This window comes from Argopecten irradians, chromosome 7, assembly GCF_041381155.1.
Source record: "Argopecten irradians isolate NY chromosome 7, Ai_NY, whole genome shotgun sequence".
In the NCBI taxonomy this organism is placed as follows: domain Eukaryota; kingdom Metazoa; phylum Mollusca; class Bivalvia; order Pectinida; family Pectinidae; genus Argopecten; species Argopecten irradians.
The window spans coordinates 41,038,926-41,063,172 of NC_091140.1; the positions used below are offsets into that span (position 1 = coordinate 41,038,926).

At 32.1% G+C, this 24,247-nt stretch overlaps 4 protein-coding genes across 4 annotated transcripts; all 4 read right to left on the minus strand.

The window, feature by feature from the left end:
* Positions 1-2,209: 2,209 nt before the first annotated feature.
* On the minus strand, positions 2,210-5,010 carry LOC138328451 (uncharacterized). Its single transcript, XM_069275256.1, has 5 exons — positions 4,587-5,010; positions 3,937-3,994; positions 3,277-3,460; positions 2,877-2,962; positions 2,210-2,407 (listed from the first exon to the last, which is right to left on the minus strand). The coding sequence occupies exons 1-5, from the start codon at positions 4,587-4,589 to the stop codon at positions 2,298-2,300; spliced, it is 441 nt and encodes a 146-aa protein (XP_069131357.1). The 5' UTR covers positions 4,590-5,010; the 3' UTR covers positions 2,210-2,297.
* A 1,541-nt stretch (positions 5,011-6,551) lies between these two features.
* On the minus strand, positions 6,552-8,331 carry LOC138328452 (uncharacterized). Its single transcript, XM_069275257.1, has 3 exons — positions 8,102-8,331; positions 7,349-7,440; positions 6,552-6,881 (listed from the first exon to the last, which is right to left on the minus strand). Exons 1-3 carry the CDS (start codon positions 8,254-8,256, stop codon positions 6,778-6,780), a joined length of 351 nt encoding a protein of 116 aa, XP_069131358.1. The 5' UTR covers positions 8,257-8,331; the 3' UTR covers positions 6,552-6,777.
* Positions 8,332-11,370: 3,039 nt separating this feature from the next.
* On the minus strand, positions 11,371-14,635 carry LOC138326943 (uncharacterized). Its single transcript, XM_069272911.1, has 6 exons — positions 13,781-14,635; positions 13,542-13,593; positions 12,985-13,011; positions 12,414-12,588; positions 11,971-12,059; positions 11,371-11,590 (listed from the first exon to the last, which is right to left on the minus strand). The coding sequence occupies exons 1-6, from the start codon at positions 13,787-13,789 to the stop codon at positions 11,451-11,453; spliced, it is 492 nt and encodes a 163-aa protein (XP_069129012.1). The 5' UTR covers positions 13,790-14,635; the 3' UTR covers positions 11,371-11,450.
* A 1,873-nt stretch (positions 14,636-16,508) lies between these two features.
* Positions 16,509-23,407, minus strand: LOC138326944 (uncharacterized). Its single transcript, XM_069272912.1, has 8 exons — positions 23,337-23,407; positions 23,082-23,137; positions 22,013-22,187; positions 20,803-20,888; positions 19,047-19,142; positions 18,132-18,312; positions 17,555-17,661; positions 16,509-16,770 (listed from the first exon to the last, which is right to left on the minus strand). The coding sequence occupies exons 2-8, from the start codon at positions 23,131-23,133 to the stop codon at positions 16,652-16,654; spliced, it is 816 nt and encodes a 271-aa protein (XP_069129013.1). The 5' UTR covers positions 23,134-23,137; positions 23,337-23,407; the 3' UTR covers positions 16,509-16,651.
* Between the last annotated feature and the right edge of the window lie 840 nt (positions 23,408-24,247).

The window sequence follows — 24,247 nt, forward strand, 5'->3', positions numbered from 1 at the left end:
TCAGTTCTGATATGTTGCCTCCAGTTTTACTATGAGTTAGTTACAGTTTTAGAACAATCTACGTATCAACCATCCTCGATACTCCAGGGGTTCCGATCACTTACGATCTCTTCACCTCTGGAGTATCGTGGGTGGTTGATACGTAAATTGTTCTGAAGTTTCTGTAACATTATTCAAATGAGTATAAAACGACAGATTTTAGATCGATTGCTTTTGTAGTACTGTTTTAGTACTATTCAGTGATACCAGAACCAGTCTGTTTTAGCTACCGTTTCGTTGACTCTTTCACCCCTGAAATTTCATAATGGACTGACCTAGTCTTTGATTTAGAAGAGTCTAAATGTGTCTTCGGGGATGGATGAGTTGATAAACACAATTGCTTGTTTTAATTTAGCTATTTGAAGTGGAAATTATGTAATGACTGTGAACTATCTGTTTTATTCAGTATTAGTCAACTTATAACTTTCGGGTTGTAAACACAAATATATCACAAAAGGTTTTGTAACGTGGCTCTCGGTAGCAGAAATTGTTTCTGGTAAACAATAAACAATATCGTTTATACACTATCGTACCATTGTAATATTTTTGTGAATCTGTAATTAAACATCAATGTGAATATTTTTTTCGGAAGTTGAAAGTGACTTGGCTTTTTTAAAACTATTTTATTGTTTTGTCATTGTCAAGTAACAATTCGTAGATATTAAGGTTATTTTTGTTTTATATTTGCTTTTAGTTTGTATTTTATATTTATATTTAAAGTGATTAAACATATAATAAACACAACATACACTAGTTAGATGGTTTTGTATTATTTTTATGTTCCAAATACTATATTGTAATAAGACCACTATTGGTATAAATGATTTATAAACGTAATCGGGCACAAACTCTTATTTTGAGGAACCGTATCTTACATGGGAAATTAAGTCCTATCACACGTATGTACCGGAATGTGATTCAGAGCGATTCGGGGGTTACTATCACTGTCATTATACCTACCCATGCAATATTTGATAAAACTAAAGGCAGTCCAGGAGAAACAAGAGCTGTTGGAGAACAGCAAAGCTCGCCTATTCAGAAGAAGTTGATGTTCAAGTATTTACTATTTAAACATGGAAATATGACAAATTACCAGACTCTAAAAAAAACCTAAAGGGCCCCAAATTGGTTGTATTATCACGTTCAGCATCCATACATATTAGGAAAATAAAATCATAAACATTTATGATGCCTTATGCTTAAACAATTGACAAAATAGAAACTTTCTCAAAAACTTTAACATGGAAATATGACAAATTAACAGACTCAAAACCCCCTAAAGGGTCCCAAATTGGTTGTATTAACACGTTCAGCATCCATACACATTAGGAAAATAAAATCATAAACATTTATGATGACTTAAGCTTAAACAATAGACAAAATAAAAACTTGCTCAAAAACTTTAACATGGAAATATGACAAATTAACAGACTCAAAAACCCCCTAAAGGGCCCCAAATTGGTTGTATTATCACGTTCAGCATCCATACACTTTAGGAAAATAAAATCATAAACATTTATGATGACTTAAGCTTAAACAATTGATGAAACAGAAACTTTTTCAAAACTTTCTCAAAAACTTTAACGTGAAATGGGACGTCAACGCTGACGCCGACGCCGACGCCGACGCCGGGGTGACAACATTAGCTCCCCCCTTCGAATAGGCGAGTTAAAATCACAGATCAATTACAGGTTTGCAGAAACTTTGAAGATTATAGAGAGTGACGCCAAATTTCAAAACCAACTTGTCAACAGCAGTGTACCGTTATTTAATTCCTCTGATGCACATCAAAGAAACAAACTACCTGTCTATTCTGTTGTCGCACACAGACCCTTCTCTTTAGCTGTGAAATAGACCATTGTTGGGGATGCGGTGACCGAGTGGTTAAGTTGCCCCGACATATTACTACCAGCCCTCCACCACTGGGTCGTGAGTTCGAATCCACATATGAGGCAGTTGCCAGATACTGACCGCTGGTCGGTGGTTTTTCTCCAGGTTCCTTCACCATCAAACCTGGCAATTGATTAAATATTCCTGGCTGTTACAAGGTCGTAAAACTTATCAAACCAAACCATTGGTGGATGTAACGACAGTTATAGTAACCTCTGGTTACCCTGGATGTCATTGTTTGCACTGATATAGTTATGAAAAAAATAATGCAATTAGACAATTTCAAAACTGATATTTATTTTAAAAGAATATATAAGAATACACAAAATATAAATAAAATAAAAAGAATACAAATGATGTATTTTGACTTATTCAAGATATCTAGCAATATCCATGACAGCTTCCATGTTTCCATTCATACAGAGCTTTTCTAATGTGACATCATCACCATCTGGGATTTTGATAGGCTTGAACGATCCTGAAAATAACAACGTTAGGTGAATAAATTATCATCAAAGGAAAGACTTTCAGTACTAAAGAAAACTATAGTTTTATCATTTATCCAATAAAGAATATTATAAATATATATGATCAAATTTGAGACTTTTCATATTTTCAGTTATAGGTAATCAAACAATTTGACACGCAAGAAGACCTTCCTGACTCTTGGAAATTTCTGCATCAAGTTTTTTTGCTTGATGCTTTTTATTCTTATTCTTTAATTCCCATATTGATACTTTTTTATTCTTATTATTTATCTTTACAAAAAAATTATTTACTAGTCAAGTAATTTTATAAATAACTCAATGAATGAATCAATGAATCATTAATGTACTCTTCTTGGTAGCAGCCGGGTATTATACCAGTAAACGTAAAAATTTTACTCTAAATAATATATATTGACTTGATACTGTATATAGCCCAATTAAAATTGATTATTAACTTACCGTTCTTGGTGACAACAGTGTATTGTACAATGGAATCCATCATGTGGTGGAACCCAAGACAATTATAATGAGCTTCATCGGATGTTCTGTAACACAGTGGGTTTTTGTGGGTTTTTTTTTATATTCATTGAAAGTTAATGATAACTAGTAGTGCTTTAATGAAAATAACAAATTCATTTCATAGTTACGTGTATCATCGTTAAACTCCATCAAACAAGCACGCATATATGACACAATAGAAAGAAAAAATTACAAAGGAAAATTTACTTGATAATAGCTAAAGTTTCATATTATAAAAGTTGTTCTTATTTAATAGACTGGCATTCTTACTATCGCATTGATTAAAAGAAAAACATTTTCCTTTTTTGTCTTGGGTAAAAAGCTACATTTGTTTACTTACAATATGAGAAACATCATTTGAAATTCATCCGATTCCTTGCACTTGTACACATTTGTGACGTCATTGATAGTTGCGATGATCTCAGCGCCCTCTATCTCGAGACTGTCACCTGTCCTGTATGTATGTCGAATCACCCCATCCCAACCGCCTCCGTATCTATTACCGATTTCACAGGACCCTTCACCTTCAGTTTTGGACATTGATTGAAGCTACTTTCAGTGTTCAGTTGTACAAAACATTGTTATATATAAGAAAGCAAAAAGCTTATATAATTATTTTGAATGCATAATTTATACAGTTAATCTCGCAGTGATAACGCCGGCATGATTTTGTAAAGCCAATCGCAGCTGCGTAGAATCCTACATGTGGAGCAATTAAAAAATGATATTCCTTTTCATAACATTTTTTGTCCCATTGACGATATTATAGCCCTATAACAAAACAAATATATTCAATTGAATGTAATTCATTTTACTAAAGGACTCTTTTATTCAAGGTATCATTACGCCAATGTGTCAGCCAACCAGAAGCGGCGTTACAAACATTAAAGTTATTTTATTCCTTCATATGCCAATAAAGTAACATTTCAACCAATCAAAAGGTACGTTACAAGCAAGATTGATATATTTTATGATATTTGAAACGCTAAAAGATACTCACCCGACGCTGTTGTCGATAATAGTGCCAGACAAAATAGTATAACGAATGAAGTAGGAAACTGTAATTAAAAAGAAAAAAATGAGCAGGACTGTATTTTCAAATCCTTCTATTTTCTTTGGTATCAATAATGTTGCAAGGAAATTAACAAGAGCTTTGAAATCGATTATACCAGCAATATAATGCTCTTGTGGAGCCACACCTGAAAGTGTGTCACAATTGAAAGGAATTGATTGTTTCAGAAATGGTCACTTTTTGTTACAGGAAGCTCATACATGTATGAAAATTACCTTTTAGGGGAACCATTTTCTTAACACTAAAAAGGAAAGTGTTTTTAAATGACAATATTGACATATACAATCTATCCTGGAATACTAATAACTTAACCATTCTCTTTCAATTTATTCTAAAACTTGTGAAATATACGACAATCTGTAGAGAAAATAAGTCGCTGGAGTAGCGACAAGAAACAAACAAACAAATCAAAATCAACTTAAAGTGAACGATATATTCTCTTAAATTATATATAAAATATATATTAATGAGCTATGAAGAGAGATGTGTTTATTACTGTTGCAGCGATAAAAAACATTTCAGGACTTTGTGTAAACAAACATTTCTCAATGATAGCCAACATATAACTATTTACTTACCATAATGAAGATTTAGGAAGACTTACACTTTGAACAGTTGATATTCACTTAATCAGCATTCACAACAAGTCGTGGTTTATATCACAGCCTCAAAGGTCATCTGTTGTCTGGATGTGCTAGTTCTAGAGGTCAAACTAAGGTCATTGTACATGGATTCTTTAGATTGCGTTACCAACAAATAGGTCAAAATACCCAGCGGCGAATGTATTACATAGTTCATCTTCTGTTTGATAACACTAATTGGTTGTTCGTTTGTTGCTAATATATAAGTCCATTATATTCTTCTTCAAATCAGAATGAAGTTCATGTTTTTTTCGTTCAATAATGTACAAAATTATATATATTTAAATTAACACGTAGTATCTTCTTAATCTAATAAAATCTTTAAAGATGCTCCACCGCCGACAGAGCATAAACGATACTCATCATTTTAACAATAATTGGTGTTTAATTGTGTATATATGTGTCTAATTAACACAAAAAAGTAATATAAAATTATTTGTTTTGCTTTTGGTGCATGCAAACTCAGTACTTCATTTCATATAAAACATAGTACCACGATTTTTTTCGGGATGCAATTAATCATTTTTTAATATTTTTAGCTTGAAGTATAATTATAAGCTCAAACTTTTCAATGGCGATAATGGTGTAAAATAAGTAACCTTTGTAACTAAATAACAAATACTATATCGTCTGCTCCTGTTTTTTATGGAGAAAAAATACCATTTGTTAACGGTGTAGCATCTTTAAAACGCATGTAATCTTTTTTTAATTAATTTTTCATTGATTACTGTAACCCATTTATATCATGCATGACAACTCAATTAAATTTTGCGATTGAGAGTTAAAAACTGTATTATAGTTGTTGTTTAAACGTTTTCGCATGAATTTTTACGAAGCGCGAAATTTAAAATGCGCTCAAAATGTTTAAACGATTTCATAGAGATTAAAATACTTCAAGTTTTCGTGAAACCCATGCAGTAAACGATATTATAGAGACGAAACACACAATTGCCTTTTTCCTACATTCTCATACGATGTATAAACCAATATGTCTAAACGCAAGCGATAAATAAAGAGCACACAGTCTGGGGAAAAGTCTTTATAGAAATTAATGCATATTTTCATTTTTTTGATGTGTTATATGTTGTTCTTATACTGTTTTAACTTTTACTTTTTCTTTTAATTGTCAGTCATGGTGTAATAGTTTATAAGCTTAGTGTTGATTGACTTTCTGGACAAAGGTGCCTCGGGGGAGATACGATATAGAGTACAATTAAATGTCATTAACACAGCTGTTACTGAATAACATATGTGCATTACATTATCTTGACATGAAGCAGAGCGCATTGATATATTGTAACTTCCAGGGGCTAAATCGGAAATGGACTTCTTTTTAAAACGTTGCGATAATTTTATTTATTTTCAAATATGAGAAACAAATTGAATTTTAGATAGTCAAGCAGGATATTTTACCAATGATGAAGGTCACGATTTCAAACATTGTTTGTTGTTTTGATTTAAATAAAAAGAAATGTATTATATTTTTGGCCTTTTTGTAACACATTGTTTTAATGCGATATCAGATTTTGTGACAGGAAAATGTCGAAGACCTAATTAATACCGATATGACACACATGTATGTGAAGTAATTCACAAAATATTTTCCGAAACTAGCGAAGTAATAAACAAATGGACTTTTATTTAGAACAAGAAGTATACGGTATCATTGTCGTCTGTCATATACTGAGACCTACTCAACGGTGTCACAAATAGTATACGGTGGATCGAAGGTAATTTATAAGCTGCCTGTGAGTCTACAGCTAGTTGTCTAACCCATAAGTTCAAGTACACGTTGTTTGATGTTGTTAACTCTTGTAGGGTTTTTCCACGCACTACACATAGACTACTAGAAACAGTTTTAAATGACGAAAACTATTTGTATACAGGTAACCAAAATAAAAATTCAGGTCACACGCATTTTTGTTTTACTTTTTAATTATTTTATTTCATTTTGATAAGAAGGTTCATACTGTTAATTTCCTTCATTTAAACTTTGTCAGTACGGAGCAAAATGATCTAAATGTCAACTGTACTGTTGTCTTGCAAATACATTTTACTACATTTGTATATACTTTACTATGCGATAAAAGCCGATTTAATGTTGCATTTTATCATGACAGTCTATCAATCACTGTTTCCTTAGATTTAGCACATCTTCAGCGATTTCATTAACACATAAACTCGTGTATTCTAGATCTGTCATTTCTGGTGTTGGCACAGGATTGAAATCTCCTGAAAAAAAATGTCGATCACAATAATATAAATTTGAAGATTTTTTTTATTTTACATTTTATTTGTTTAATTATTTATTTTGCGCTATACATTGTATATATATTATTTAAATATAACTCGGATCAGATTTGTTTTTCTTTATTGTAGTACTTCGATAAGGTGTTGTTAAACTTTTTTTTAATATTTCATTCTTTTAACGTTTCAGTTTTCAATTATTTTTTCTTTGGCTATTTCAATCATTGTTTTTCATTTGTGATTAGATATTTTTCGAGTGATTGTATCTTGCCTCTTCTGTCATAATTAACATTTTTTCTTGGTCGTCATACCCATTATCAGAGCGCCTCGATCGCATGCTTCGCAATCTTCATAGACGTCATAAATCTGCCGTGGTGTTCCGACAGTATCATGCCCTGTGAATTATGATGGATATCAAACAGAAATAATTTACCATGGAGGTAACGACTCACCTGTTGCTGTTCCGATGATCCTATCGACGACCGTTTTTCCATCAACATCTTTTTTAAGCACACAAAGATAGCTATCTTCATTATCTTTGCTCCTGAAGTAATGAATCAAAGAGAACCCCTCAGTGGGACGGAGTAAGGATTGATGTAATTTTAATGGCGCGCGATCACGTAACGGCGCGTGATCCCGAGAGTAATGGGTATGAAGAACACATTATAGAAGCATAAATATCAGTTACTAACGTGTCATACTCTACAATGTAAGAGGGATTCATAACATTCTCGCCAATAAAAATATACATCAAGTAAATCTAAATTTACCAAATACACTTAGCGCACTAATTGTTGCACAAACTTTTGCGCGAAATTTAAGAAAACAGTAAATGCAATAACGACTTCACGCAATTATAATATAAACAGCAAAAACTGATATTTAGTACCATTGATTATGTTGTAAAAACGTTTATATAAGACTACCACTAAATTACTGTATACATTGCTAATATTCGCGTGAGTTTAATTTTTTTCTAAATTCGCGTATCCATTCAAATTCGCAAATATCTCGCGAAATGTATCAAAATCATGGTTTTACGTATAATAATAATGACTCTTTCAAAGGCTACAGAGATGATTCGCGACAATACATCAAGTACCAAACAGTAAACTGCGAATTTTTACACCCACAAAATTGAATAACTATACAGTATGTATGCTGTACAATATCTTAACTCAACTGAATGATTTTGATATGCTTACTGCCACAAGTACTCCCCGTAAAAGAGTCCAGTGTCTATACAACGGAATTTCTTGGTGACGCCATCTTTGATGACGTCAACGTTGTCCCCGTCCACAGTCACTCGGTCTGACGTGTCCTGTTCTTCAGAGTTCAGACCGATCCACGTTCCTTTCATGCTTTCGCTGAGTCCACACACATCAGGGGTTTCGCTGTCTGAATCCGATGAATCCGAATCTTAATTGCATTTATTGCAAAATTAATTCATATTCAATATTATTTTAGTGTAGATTTAATATAACAAAAAGAAACATTGTATGTTATCATGCATAACCCTTTATTTCATATTGAGATATCATATTTATAAGTGTTGTTTTCAGTAAAATAATAATATTGTGGAAAGGCAGTTTATAGACATACTCACAAGTGTTGTTTTCAGCAAAAAAAAACTAATGTTGTAAAGGCAGTTTTCAGAGCATATTCACAAGTGTTGTTTTCAGTGAAATAATAAATGTTACAAAGGCAGTTTATAGACATAGTCATAAGTGTTGTTTTCAGTAAAATAATAAATGTTGCAAAGGCAGTTTATAGACATAGTCATAAGTGTTGTTTTCAGTAAAATAATAATGTTTAAAAGGCAGTTTATAGACATAGTCATAAGTGTTGTTTTCAGTAAAATAATAAATGCTGCAAAGGCAGTTTATAGACATAGTCATAAGTGTTGTTGTTTCAGTGAAAAAAATAAATGTTGAAAAGGCAGTTTATAGACATAGTCATAGTGTTGTTTTCAGTAAAATAATAAATTGTTACAAAGGCAGTTTTATAGACATAGTCATAAGTGTTGTTTTCAGTAAAATAATAAATGTTGACATAAAGGCAGTTTATAGTTAAAGGCGTTTATAGACATAGTCATAAGTGTTGTTTTCAGTAAATAATAATGTTAAACAGTTTATAGACAGTCTAGTGTTTTATAAATATAAATTTAATAAGTGGCAGTTTCAAGACAAAGTCATAAGTGTTGTTTTCAGTAAAATAATAATAAACGTTGTTGAAAAGGCAGTTTATAGACATAGTCATAAGTTGTTTGCTTTCAGTAAATAATAAGCTGCAAAGGCAGTTTTCAGTTACATATAAGTGTTGTTTAGTAATGCATAATTTGTTTGAAACAGGGCAGACAGCGCAGTCGTTCATTTTTGAAAAAGTGTTCCATGCACGGGAAAACTGAGAATATTCAATTTACAAGATATAAAACATACAGCAACGTCCATTTCTCAATGTTAAAGCACAGTTAAGATGCCGAATAGCACGCATATTGAAGTACGTTACATTTTGTACCTTCAAACGCATATTTTTAGTAGTTCTCTTGTAGGTATCAGGTATAATTTCAAATGGAAAATGTTTTGTAAAATTACAAAATTTTAGTTACGAAAAAATGTTGTCTAGTCTCCAGCTAAATAATTTATGTGACCCAGTCAAAATACAAGTGATAACTGAATACGTGTGACACTTAAACTTTCAATTTAACATGACACTTACCTTGTAATACATGGCGGAAAGTTGCTTAAACAACCACGAGCGATGAAACAATGGAATGTGATAAATATAAAACGAATGTGTTGTAAATATCTAATATATATATATATGAGTTAAGGTTGGTAACATGTTGTGCCAATACACGCCTAAACTACGTGGGCCGCGTAGACCTGACATCTTTTAACGAACAATTTATTAAATTGTTGTTAATGTATCAATCAAAATGTCGATTTTGGAGAAAAAAAGATGACAGCTAATCCTTGAAAATTCATAAAAACAAAGATGAAATATTTCTTCATTATTTAGTCACGATTATGTATTTGCTTTCATAATGTCCTTAGGTAAATATCAATTTAAACATGAAAACTTAATAAAGTCTCCTGGTGATGCCAGATGATTAACTATTGAGCTCACAAGCGACATACGCTAAATACAACCTGAAGGCACTGGAAGCACAAAGTAGGGCAGCATAGCATGACTTATCTGTTCAAAAAGACTTTTCAATGCAAGTAATGCACATGCACAATAATTCTTTATTCATTCCACATGTATGAATTTACTGAACGGTAGTAACATTTTTTCTTAAATTTTACGGTTGAAACGATGCAGACCCTAGCTAATTAAGTAATTGATAATTAAGGTACTTTTCCTAACTTTCAATTAGAGACAACGATTAAATTTTAAAAAGTTAGGTCAATTATTCCTTCATGAAACAGACTACATGTTCTTGTATATAGAAAAAGTTTTATTTCAAGTAAGGCTATTTTTCCAAAGAAGGAACCATAGAAAAGTAATAGAAATCAGAAGAGATACTTTTAATAGGACACAACATTCATTAAAAATTCTAAAGTGAAGTAATGGTAAATCGAATAAGAAGAAAACTAATTATCGTTAAACTTGACAGAAATATTATACACATATAATGATACCAGAATTAAATAAGAACGGAATAAACGGAAATAGCAAAGAAAATGAAGAATCATGTGCTCCAAAATTGAGCGTTTTTTTTGTGGAAAGGGCGGTCATTCGAAAGATATGCGAAAAGAACAGATAATTGCAACATTCTAATATTTACAAATAATCAGTAATAGCTAGCATTACTGCATTATAAAACCAGACATAATAGCATTTTCTCAAATAACGAATCCATTATTCTCATGCGTCTTCAGCACGACTACCCTTGCAACTGGGGCCGCGGTGGCCGAGTGGTTAAGATGTCCCGACATATTACCACAAGCCCTCCACCTCTGGGATGCGGGTTCGAATCCTATGTGGGGCAGTTGCCAGGTACTGACCGCTGGCCGGTGGTTTTTCTCCGGGTACTCCGGCTTTCCTCCACCAACAAACCTGGCATGTCCTTACATAACCCTGGCTGTTAATACGACGTTAAACTAATCAAACCAAACCCTTGCAACTGGGAGAAGTTTCAGATCAGTTTAAGGCTAAAGTTAGATGTTGTTGTTAAATTTTGGAGGTCCGTGCACTTTTATTGCAGCAGTTATAATATCGTCATACCATGGGGAAAGAAGGTTACACTCTTTTGTCCTATACAATTTTTCAAACTTGTTGATAGACCAATTTTCCGTTTCCTCCTCATTTTTACATTTGTATGAACGTAATTCATTCCTCGATTTGCTAAGCATAGATTAAAAAGTGTTCGTAAGGTATATATGTATGCAATCTATATTTTTGTTGATTTAAATAATAAATAATGGCATAAGAGATGATCCTTCTTTTAAACACAAAAAGACAGATATGATTCAATCGTAATATTTTATTTCAAATATAATGTACATTTCATTCCATATATTTCCTAAGAATGGCCTCCTAACACCAGTGTTAAACTGACCAAAAGTCTTGTAGAAGCGCGGTATCGGTATAGTCTCTCTGTAAATCCATCGCCACATAGCCAGTAACATTTCCACAGGCGGCGTCAAACGTAAGAGTTTCTGGTAATGGAGTAAGGCCTTCAAATGTACCTTAAATACAAAGAATACATTTTGTACTGAAATGTTACATTTCAAGGTCGAACATTAAAATTATGTCATTATTTTCTAATTTTGACAAGGCACTTGGTCGTCACTGCGACAGAGTGTTCGGAGAAAAAATATCGCCCTTCGACCTACATTACTTTAATTAGTCTTCAGAATTATGAATCAGAATTGCATGTTTTAAATGAGGATATAATCACCAGTGTAGCGTAGCGTGGTGCAAATAACGGTAGGTCTCCAATGATATAGTGTTGACATTTTCATATCTTTTTATTACATCAAAGTTCATTGACACGAGGTAAGCCCATAAGAATTGAATTAAAGGTTAAGCCTACACACAAGTCTTATTTATTCAAGCTTTGGCTTACCATTGTTCGTTAACAAGGAATAATCTACCCCAGGAGAATCCTCCCGGAACTGGAAGATAAGACAAAGGTAGGCGGTACCATTCGTCGACCTGTTTAATCAACAAAATAACAATAATATATGAAGACATATAAAAATCTTTTTATGGAATAAACAACGGAATGAAATATCCAATTTCTTATGAACATTGCCAGTGGAATAAGTAAAAAAAAAAAAAAAAAATACAATTCAAACTGAAGTAATTTGTAAAGAAATTATATATTTTTGTAAAAGTAAAGGCAACCAACAACAGTGGCAAAATGATTTTGGGTAAATATTTGCCCTCTTTATACTGGACGGTTAAAAATCAGAGATTGAAAAAAACATGATAGACAACGCGGTCGTACATTAAACTCAGGAAGACGACGACCACATGCTCCGGAAGGATAAACGTCTTCCTACTTACACCATGAGGTTGTTATAGCCAGATGAGTCTCCATCTACACAGTCAAATGATTGTTTTATTCCGTCTATAGTAACTTCCATTTCATTATCCTCGATATCAATGTGGTCGTCAGAAATCTGGCCATTTATAACTCTGTTCCATTTTCCTTCATAGTATTTATCGAGCCAGCATGACCCTTCATATCAACCAAGAACAATAAGTTTAAAAAATCAAATCAACTGTATATCATCGAAAATATATCTAAGGGTAAATTGCTACTTTCCTGAAACACATGTTACTTTATAAACAACTTTACACAAAACCTTTACATATATCGAGAAGAAACTTATTTAAATCGTTAAGAAATTGTTTATATTTTAATAATCTATAGCATATATATTAATAAATTTCAATATTTTGAATATTTATGTATTGCGAACAAATGCGTCTCCAGCCCAAACCGTGAATTTCCGAACTTTCGCCAAGTAGATTATCACGAGTCTAGAATACGTTATTTTGCAAAATTATATTTAAATACATGTATAACTAGTTTTACTATGTACTGCATCATTTATAATGCATCAATACTCACTACTTTCATCATCATCTTCCTGGTCCGCTGGAAGTAAATAAAAATAAATTTTCTAAGTTTTATATTGATAAGCATACATTCACTCCTGCACGACGACAAAATGATAATAATGTTCATATTAACATCTTTTGTTAAATGAGCTGTATTGTCGTGACCTCATCGAAAAACAATTTATTTTACCCTAATTCATTATATAAAAAACAATATGCTTGAGTGAAAAATTAATAAAGTTTTTAAAACATTGTTTTGGTTCAGACAAGTCAATCAATTGGCGCACGTGCTGAAATTCTACAATACAATTGTTTCTTTCGGGGTTTTTTTCAGTACCAAAATACCGCAAAAAAGTAATTGATATAGACTAGAAATGAGATATATAAACTATAATCTTCAAATCGTTCCCAAATCCGAACGCCTTTTACATTTCATAGTAGCATTTATTACAGTATTGTCGAAAACATAAGGTTGCGCTGCTGGACTGTTTATCGTTGGTAAGTAAGTAATATTTATCAATAAAAAGTTCCCGAAAATGCATTGATTGAAAGCATTTTTTTACTTACCTGTAACTGCTGCGACCAACAAAAGTAGCACAACACCGAGGGATTCCCAATTCTTAAAATAAAATAATTAATTAATGAAAGAATGGATAAGTAAACGAAAAACATGTGTGTATATCATCGTTAGATTTATGCCTTTAGTTAATTAGATATCGGTAAATTAATGTGCATTCCTTAAAGAATTCTGTAAGTAAATTTGAAATGGAAACAGAGAAAATAAAACTCCTGTTTACTTTCCTTACCTTGTACATGGTGTCCAGTTTATTTTCAGTCCAGTGTCCACTCAGTGGTCAGTGTGGTCATTTTATAACCGGACACAGTTGAGGTGCTCATGACAGCTGATTAGTATAAATGAATTACCGTGGTATAACTGTACATACCACCCGTTGCGTATTACGCACTCTACGCAATAACATCATTCCATTAATTAGACAAAACTAGATTTTCCTTTCTGTGAATTTTCTTGCAGTAAAGGAAACGGTTTTTTTAGTTTTTTTTGTTTGTTTGATTGTTTCATATTTTCCTTTATCCCTTGCTTGTTTTCTTGCGTGCTTTATAGAAAATACTTTTTTTTGCTTTTTCTTTCTTTTATTTTCTTCATTAATTTCATCTATATTATTAGTACATTTCAATTTTATTATTCAACCCTGTTATACAGAACATAGATATACATCCGTTGACAACCGATGCTAGAGCATTTTAAAGCTACTTTTTGGCATGACAAAGAATGATTGTTCACTGAATTTAATGGAAAAACCCCTTAGAACTTAGAACTAGTTACTTTATACGTAATGTAATACACAAACATCAAAATAACATACAAAATGATTGAATGTTCAACCTTGTGAACTTTACATACACTAATCTATACAAATCTGTTAACACACACTGACATGGCCGATATTGTCTGCCTTGGGCCAAGTTAGGTGGCGGTAACATCTTGACTCCAGATCCAGCGAAATATGTCACGTGCACGGGCATTTTGACAGAGGTATTTATATCATCCATCAACATTTTATTGACTTTCACGTCTACAGCGATGTGAATGTGTTTGAACTAACATAAGTATTAGATTTTTCATATTCTGTCCATTTCAATATTATCTACATTACAGGATGAATTAACGACAATATAAAGATAGCGCATAAAAAACATCTTGACACATTGACAAAATATTTTCAGATGAAAGTCACTGGTGATTTTAATTCATAACATATAGCGCTAAAACTATTGCTGCTAAATGCAAAACTTCATGTAATATTATCAAGCAAGTGATTGAACAAGATAAGTTTTACCAAAGTTTTAACACATGTCACTTAAATTAATCTACATTACATTTCCTACCGGTCATAATCTTGATGCCAACACGTAGACACTGTAAATTGTCAATATTCTCAGGGCGAGGCCGTATTGTATTTGCAACATTAGCTTTATTGTTTGTTTTGGTCCCGATTTCTCTAAACAAAAAGAGTCGACTTACGTCACAACATAAGTTTTGTTCATTATGTAACTTCAGTAAATTATTTTGACTTTTTTTTTTATTTAACTCGGTCTCGAGAAAATTATCGTGGCTGAGACAGTTACAAATAGAAGAAAATACAACAAGCAATACCATATATTTATTCTTCGTCTAGTTAACATGATGATGTTGATGTATACAGTAAAACTAAGACAAGCTGATAGATCACGAGACTGTATAATTCAAATGGTTTTTGTCTATGGAGATTTCAAGTTGACGGCATAATTACAACTATATACCATAATACATTTTAACTTTTGAATGATTTATTTGATTTGAACACATTTTATTTTCAAAATAAATTATCCTGTCTAAGTAAACTTGCTGAGTGAGTTGCATTGCCAATTATACCTAATATATTCTTATTATGTATAGTGAAAAGATATTCAGCAAACCTTGCAGTGAGAATGGGACAAAAATTTGGGTTGCAAATTCACACAGCAATTTTACTTTGACAGGGTAATTTGCTTTAACAAAACAATGTGTTGCTTATTAACTTACAAGCGTTCAATGCTGATCTTCCTTACCTAATCCATTGATGTATATAGATAAATGTATAATTTATGAAAATATCTAAATAACGAATGTATATGATTGTTTCAATATACTGCATCTGCATTTTGTTTATTAAAAATGTTATAATGCAGAAATAAAAAATAATATGATTATGACTACTGTTGATTAATACAACATATTTTTGTCATGTTTTAATATAAATGCACGATTTAATATGTCAAAGCAAAATGAGTATGTTGATCAATGGTAAAACAATGTATCTAACATAATGTAAATCGAATGCATGCAATATTCCTCTAATACTGTTTAAACCTACTGTTCAAATTTTTCACTTTTCAATTTAGTGGATTAACTTCGCATAATAATAAAGTGTTTAAACTAAATCAATTGCATTCGAAGTAGTATATTAAAATGTGTAATTAACTGCAATGCTGTTTCATGTACCTCAGCATTATCTTGAATATCTGGGGGTTTTTTGTATGAAAACGGAAGGACACTTTTAATAGAAGCGAAGCATGTACGTTCGTTTTTGCCTATGTCTCCATTAACACAAACAATATTGAAAGCAATACTTATAATTAAAAATAAATAATTCAGTGAGGTACGAAAGTATAAATTATCTTGCATCTACAGTAAAACAATTGCGTTGTGACGCATTGAATCTTAACCAATAGTTCAATTTGGCCAATAACATGTGCCGCTTTTAAAATGTCCGTGTATGACGTTAAAATCTATCCGACGTATAATTCTTTCAGACTATGCAGAAATAACCTTAACTTCTAACCAATAAAAATAAATGTAATATATGTATTTAGATCTATTTCTACAGGAAAATTAATCTGTATCGTCTGTAATTAAATGTATCAGAATAATATACACGTATCATCCTATTAATTGATAATAAATACTGATGGATGCTTGTAACATTTCTCTAAATAATAACGTAAACGATTTTACTCATTTAAAATATTTATTTTATACAAACAGATTTTTACTCCGAATATTTTATTCATGATATATAAATCTATGATGATGGACAACAATGAATGATTGTATGATATCTGTTGATGTTTGGACATTATTCTTGGCTAGGGAACGCCACGTGCCACGTGTCTGGACTTCCGCTGTCCACGTATTCGCATGTCGTATGTAAGTAGATGGGTGTCCCGTGTTCTATCAACTTGATCGGAGTCCCGGCTGTAACATATGGATAGTCATGCCAAATTAGTGGATATTTTGTAGTGATAATATTGTCTCGTTTTGTAAGAATACTGGTAGCTTAAACTGATACCATTCCAAAACTGGATAGCTATGGTTATCTAAGTGTTCTGTTTTATTTTTTTTATTTTTGGTTTTATTATTTTATTATTTAATTTTTGGTTTAATTATTTTATTATGTTGATTTAATCAATAATTCATCAATTTTCGTTCATTACTTTTTGATATACTGATTTTTAAATTTGCACTAATTGCTCAATCTTTCTCTATTTAAGACATCCGTGGCGCCCACGCTACTGCTTTACCTCCTTACTGGTTTCAATTTCTTTTTTAATTAATTAGATTTAACATGGATCGTGCACCAGCAATACCTATATACGCCATCCATGCGGCGTTTTTTCTATTTATACCCGTATCCGTGAAAATACACACTACAAAATCATATTTACACTGGATTTGATTTTAATAAATAGAAAAAAATATTTTAAGTATTGGCACAAGTCATATATGGTTGTATGTACTAATGAAAACCATACATATAATGGTGACTATCCATCTTACGGATCTAAGCTAAGTATAGTGGATCCTCGATTATCAGAACACTAGCCCGGATTGCCAGATTCATTTTACGTAGTTAATAACCAAATCAATTCCCCGATATTTCCGGATTGTGAGTTTTCCGGACTATCGTCGTCCGGATTAACGCGGGTTCATTGTAACTCTCAGTTAATTAAGACTGTTACTTATTAATTAGTTTACATACCACTGAATCGTTGCCCGGCCAGAAGATGGGTATCGCGGTTCACACCGGTAAGGAGTTTGAACCGGAAGCACAAGCAGCCATCTTTGTTTCTCCTTACGTTTTCTTTCCTGAAAACCAAAATGTCCCATGCTTTACACAAATTATTAAATTACCAATGTCCATCCTCTTTGAGTGTTCTATGTATTCAAACAACATATTGAAGTGATTTGAAAAGAATGCAAAATCAATTTCAATGCGTCGGTTTCGAGTTACGAAGTGGGCAAAGTATAAGTTACCTCAATTAGTCCCACCTTCAATCTGGGGTAGGCTATTAAAGGAAATGCTATAATGTCTGATTATTGAACCATTTTCTCTTTTTGTCCTTTTCCGCCCTAAATCACTTCAGCAATCTCTCTCGAAAAAATATTATTAACAATTTCCGTTTTGGTTTTGATCACAGAAAAAGTGAACGTTACTTTCACTTTAAACTACCAATATGTATTTCATCTATCAGATGTTTTTCTCTCGAGTATTGAGTAGGTATAATTATCTTAACAATTGTAATTCACTCCAGTTATCACTGATCATGTTTAATTACCTCAAGGCGAACATGTAGGTATGGTTCCCTTCCATCTGGAAGCGTTCGCATCCGAGCGTCATTTTATTGTAATCAAATGCCTGTATGGTTAATGTGTCACTTTTAATGATGACATCCTTGATAAAGTTTCCGGAGAGAGTCCATTTCCCTTGTAACTCCGTCGGAAAGCTACATCCTGGATCTAAGTATCAAAGCAGAACTGAACTAAAAAAATACCATAAAATATTAAGGTTCCTTCTCTATCAGTAGTAATATACGTTTGTAGACTACATGTTATGAAAGCAGGAAGAAGCCGGAAAGAATAAAAGTTCTTTTTCGTAATTCGTTTTTCGAAACCAATTTCGTTTTCGCTTTGAACATGGACAAAATTGCAAGTCATGATGTATTCATGTATTCTAATATGTATTCATCGTTTCAGAATAATATACATATTTCTGATCATGTAAAACGAAAATGAGAGAAGTTGCTATCAAAACCTAATTATGTCTACATTTTAACATTAAAAAATAGTGAACGATACTAAAGTAATTTAAAGAAAGTGGTTAAAATGTGTGCCCGGACATATCGTCGGATACCACAGGTCGCCCGTTTATATAATTGTAATCGATGTAATAAAAGAGATTCTCTATTTTTTTTTTTTTAAAAATATTTATAAACAAGGAGATATATAGAGATATTAGACTACTATACAATTTTAAGATAGATTTTTCAACAGTGATATATAGCGGATGGTCATAAGTGCTCCATGTCATTTGTGACTTTTTTGTAATGGTCCCTTTGAAAGTAACATAAGGCAGTCTTGACTGTACGAGAAAATTTCCACGCTGCAACTGTTGTATTTTTTTTTTAACTTTAACAGCAAGTTTTATTTGTTATCTAGTGACATTTTATTTGCATTTCCGTGTTGTGAATTACCTGTCCGTCTGATATGCAGAGTTCCCAGATCTGATCGGGAGCACTGACTCAGGCCTGTCGGCCGGATGACGGAGAACCTCCCGGTCGTATGGTGACCTGTAACGAGCATATTATATACTGTTTACCTATACCAGACTAAAAGTAAACATGTAGATGATAAACAACATCCATCACTTTTAACACCTTAGACGAAGTTAAATTAAAAGCATGTTCAAAGACAATCCTTTACACTACATCATACAGATACATCAGTAATACTGGTCTCATTTGCTTTACCTGTACATGGTCATCAATTACAATTCAGTTGTCAAGCAACATCATAGTCTTATTGTACGTTACTGGGCAAAAATTTTGACATGTTAATTTTTCTTCATTAATTTATTGAAAGCAATAAGGTTTGATGAATTAAGCCGTGAAAATAATTCAAACGGCTTCAGATGCCTTATAAAAGTTAGCTTCAAGATAAAAAAGTATGTACTTTAAAATTGTGATTTTTGCCTCATGTATGTTTAGATGAAAACATTCCTGCAGAAATAAATTTACAATTACTAATAACACTGTAAAAATGTGAAATGAAATTGTAGACCACAATTACAGAATGTCTCTTACGTGTTTTTCTGAGGCTACAATATGTTTTAAAGTTGTCACCAGATTTGCAGTGTAATATCATTATTCTCTGAAAGATTATTCCAAGACACCTTGTCGGACGAACAACATGCTGAAGCATCGTTCAACGGGCGAATAAGATTCGAAAATCTTCCTTGGTCAGTTTAATCTCAACCCCAAATTTGACCCCATTATTTTTTTTACCTGATATCATCATCAACTCGTTATTGGTGGTAAAGAATGATTCCTAACCCAACTTCTTTCCCAATATATCTGAGGATATCTTTAGGATATTACTTTTTACTTTTGACTTTAAACATAATTTATTGTCTTAATAATTGCAATGGATTAGGCAAAAGTTATCACAACTTATGAAGCCTTCGCCAATTAACATGGATTTTTTTATTATTATAATAATTTAATTTAGCATATTAAGTACAAAATAACAGGATATACAATTAAAGTATATGACATATCCATAAAACAAAGCAAGTTATTTAAACTCACCCATGACACGCTCATGTCAACCTATTTCATGGCTAAGATTCCCTCTATCCATATTTTTCACATATACTACGCATTGTGTGATATTTTACCCATCTTTAAAGATGCTCCAGCGCTGACAGAGCATAAATAATATTCATCATTTGAACAATAATTGGTGTTTAATCGTGTATATATATGCCTAATTAACACAAAAATAACATAAAATAATTCATTTCGTTTTTGGTGCATGCGCAATCATTACTTCATTCCATATAATATATAGTGCAACGAATTTTTTTCGGGATGCAATTAATTATTTTTCATAGTTTTAACTTGAAGTAAAATTAGATGCTCAAACTTTTCAATGGTGGTAATGGTGTAAAGTAAGTAAATTTTGTAACTGAAGAAAATTACTAAATTGCCTGCTCATGTTTTTGATAGTGAAAAAATACCATTTCTCAGCGGTGGATCATCTTTAAGATATCATAAACACTATTCTGCACAGATGAACGTACTATCAATAGATGATTGACATGCCAACTCTTTTGCAATCCATTTATTTTTACTATCAAATCAGATGTTTTTTCCGTATTAGAATGAAATGTACAAACTCCGATATGATAGATAATTATTATTTATAGTAATATATTTAATAACAGTTTACCTCTACGTATTAGGGAGTATTCGTCATGTTTTCCTTCGATTGACGGAACAAACTCTAAGCAGATGTATCCTTCGTCACCGATCGGTCTGTTAAACATACACAAAAAATAAAAGACAATTTTTCATTATATAGGAATGTTGTTTATGGATAACTGAGCGGCCATGCGTGAAATAGCTCGATGTATATGACGTCATAGTTTCCTTTCGAATTTCATATTTAAATATTAAATACTGTAATAGTATTATGTTTTCTCGTCTCATCTTCATCAGCCTTTAAGCAATTAAAGTTAAATCATCATCAATCAATCAATAAATCAATCAGTTAGTCAATGTGTCAATCATTTATACAACAGTAAAACTGTGCTAAAACGAATTTCATGGAACCAGAGGAAATGATTTGTTATATCAGAAATTGGCTATAGAGTTTCTGAAAATACAGGTTAATTAAAGCCACTAGTTACTAAATTAACTCACACATTCCAAAGTCGTCAACAATGTCCTCGTTGGGAGATTTGCCATTATCGACAATTAATCGTACAGTGTATTCTTGTTTGATCGTATTTGGGTTTTTTTCAATCGATTCTGTTTTTTGTTTTTAAGTTTCACTTAAAAAAGGCTATACCCAGAACAAAATTCTTGAAAAATTGTTATAGAGCAAATATTTGCTTGACGGGACCACGAAATCACTCCGTAACAAAAGATAATTCGTTGTAAGCAAATTCGTTATACGTTTTGCAAACAAGTATAAATAAAGAGGAGCCAAATTCGTATCAAGCAGATTCGCCTTAAGAAAGTTTCACTGTAGTAATATATTTCAAAATTTGTTTTGCCCTTTTCTAAGTCTATATTCACTTGTTTTTAACCAACCAGAAAATAATTCACATATTACATAAAATTTAATAATCGTTAAAGCATGATTAGTTTTGGTTACTATCATAAAATAAGCAATGTCAAACCAACAAACTGTGTTGCAAATGTGATTATTAATATTACTTTATGGTACGGTATGTTAAAATACAACAAGTTTTGTTTCCTTTCGTGCTTTGGACTTGACCTGTATTTTCGCGGTTGACTACGGTTGTATTCCAGATTTTATGGTTTATATTCGTAGTTCAACAACAATCATGAAAACAACGGAGGTTTCTACAGGAGGATCAATACCTGATACTCAGTATAGTTATCACATCTGTTATTAGCATTATTTCACTCACTTGAGCTGGACGAGGTGACCATTTGTATGAGAACAGGAGTACTTCCTAGCGTGGCCTTCACTCACTATTTCTACGTGGTGACGGGACACTGTGATATATTTTCCGTCCACTCGGTCTCCTCTAGAGTCTACAATCCACCACTCGCCACGGATACGTTTGTCCAACATACAGCCACCTAACCAAATATGAATAAAACAAATATTATTGAGCATATATTAGTTATGCCGAAAATAAATTTCTCGTCAAAAATCGGCCGTCATATCAACATGGCTTAAAGTTAGGTAAACGTAAGGTAAGTTTATTCATAACTGCATGAAGACAATTTTTGTTTTATTTCAATTTGTTCGTGATAGGCACTATATTATCTTATCAAACAAAAAGGAAATTAATTTAATAATAACGCACTAAGACGCGTTATTCAATGTGTCTGCAATCCTGGGAGGAAACAGTGTAAGACCATTAGTTCCTCAAAAAGTCAGTTAAATGCTTAAATAAAATATTACTTTATTAATTATAACTTATATATACATGTCCTGTAAACTTATCTGATAGAACACCTCTGCTTAAAACACATTTCAAATTTTTGGCCACTGAAGATGAAAGCATATCTAATATCATATCGATTTCATTATTGCCCGTCTGTTATGAAAGACGCCCCATATGTTATAAAATACTGCTCTGATTTTTTTTGTTCGCAATTATTTCTATAATTTGTTGATACCTATAAAAATAATAACGCATGTTTTATTGAAATATCGAATTTTTGATGGACACTTTAGATTTTGTGCCTTGTTTCAGCTAAATTCTTATTTTTTGAGTAAACAGTGTTAACACCGTTTACATTGCAATTGCCATAGTATTAGTGCAAGCAATACGTGATATCAAAAAAGAATGAATTTGTTACGGTCGTGAATCCCGAATAACAATACTTTAACATCAAAACCAAAATCATTGTATCATTACTAAGTCTTTATAATTTCTATACAGCCCTAATTTATTTAGTAAATTAAGTTGGTTATTACATCAAACTCTATCTTCCAGAGAAATAAAATGATCGAATATTACTTACCTGCTACTGAGGAGGCTAAAGTAACTAACATCAATACCACCAACTTGTTCATTGTGCTTGCAAAATAAAAGGAAAAATACAAATCGAATCTTGTTTCTCCGATGAAATCTGTTTAAGTAAATATTTTTTATCATCGATTGATTACTTTCAGATATTATTCCGAATGATAATCAACTTTTAATACAGTAATTAAAATCTTCAAACTAATGAGTATATCATATTGTCTATATCACTGCGTCTATCAGTAACACTCACATATCTTTTGGTATCTTCTTCGGGAATAAAGCTAGATGTGTCTCTCTACAGTGTATATATTAAATAAGTAATCATGCATGACCGATCTTGTTTACATGGAAATAATTAATCAAAACAGCCATGTCTATTAAGTCATAGTTTCACAGATGGCTTACGAAAGGCTGAAATAAAGATGAACAGTGAAAAGAAAAAAACCCACGAACGATAAACACTATGATGCATTAGGTCATGGTTCAGATTTCATCACAGGGGTTTGGTAACGAATCCCAAACTCGTCGTCTATGCTATGTCTGTGAAAGACATTATATGAGTTTTATACCGTAAACTCGTGACAAATCTCTGTGGTCCAGCCCAGACCTGAAGTCGTGCGATCGCCTACTCGCACAAAGATTTGTTTTTTATGTTGCTTTGCGATCCATTGTTAAATTGTTACAATTTATTTTGACAGATATGCAGTGGGCTATATTTCAAAGCAAGAAACAAAGTAAGACATTAACAATGCATTATCTACGTCGTCGATGACAGCATACCATGGGATGGAATAAACGGTGAGTAATGAACGAAAAATGATCACTATTGAGACACACCTGATGAACTCATAATCAGGCATTATTGTATGTTGCAGTCCATTTAAAAATATGCTTTATGTTTTTTGTGTTTATGTACAATTGTGGATGGCAGACAATGCTGTTGTCGTATTATGTATTCATCTACCATTAACATAGTTATCAATTAAGCATTAATTCATAACTAACGTTAAGCTCTTATAACAAAAATACACCAATTTATTTTAAAATATAGTGTAACGCAACGTTCTTTCGCGGCTTCTAAATTTCGCGATTTCCATTTCACAACAAGTTCGCCAAGATTAACACTCGGATTCAAAAATGATAATGGAAATTTATATCAGT

Bases quoted from the DNA above. Each gene is read 5' to 3' on its own strand.
- LOC138328451 (XM_069275256.1), bottom strand. The intron at 3,461-3,936 runs GTGAGTATCTTT...CCAAAACTGAAG, and splicing joins ATTATCGACAACAGCGTCGG to GTGAAGGGTCCTGTGAAATC. The intron at 2,963-3,276 runs GTAAGTAAACAA...ACTGTGTTACAG, and splicing joins CAAATGATGTTTCTCATATT to AACATCCGATGAAGCTCATT.
- LOC138328452 (XM_069275257.1), bottom strand. From the start codon at position 8,256: ATGAAAGGAACGTGGATCGGTCTGAACTCTGAAGAACAGGACACGTCA. The intron at 7,441-8,101 runs GTAAGCATATCA...TCATTACTTCAG, and splicing joins TACGGGGAGTACTTGTGGCA to GAGCAAAGATAATGAAGATA. The intron at 6,882-7,348 runs GTGAGTCGTTAC...ATTTTTTTTCAG, and splicing joins GATCATCGGAACAGCAACAG to GAGATTTCAATCCTGTGCCA.
- LOC138326943 (XM_069272911.1), bottom strand. The intron at 12,589-12,984 runs GTGAGTATTGAT...GTTGATATGAAG, and splicing joins GGAAGATGATGATGAAAGTA to GGTCATGCTGGCTCGATAAA. The intron at 11,591-11,970 runs GTAAGCCAAAGC...TTTGTATTTAAG, and splicing joins TTCCTTGTTAACGAACAATG to GTACATTTGAAGGCCTTACT.
- LOC138326944 (XM_069272912.1), bottom strand. From the start codon at position 23,133: ATGAACAAGTTGGTGGTATTGATGTTAGTTACTTTAGCCTCCTCAGTA. The intron at 22,188-23,081 runs GTAAGTAATATT...ATATTTGGTTAG, and splicing joins TTTAGCCTCCTCAGTAGCAG to GTGGCTGTATGTTGGACAAA. The intron at 16,771-17,554 runs GTATGTAAACTA...CATATGTTACAG, and splicing joins GGCCGGGCAACGATTCAGTG to CCGGGACTCCGATCAAGTTG.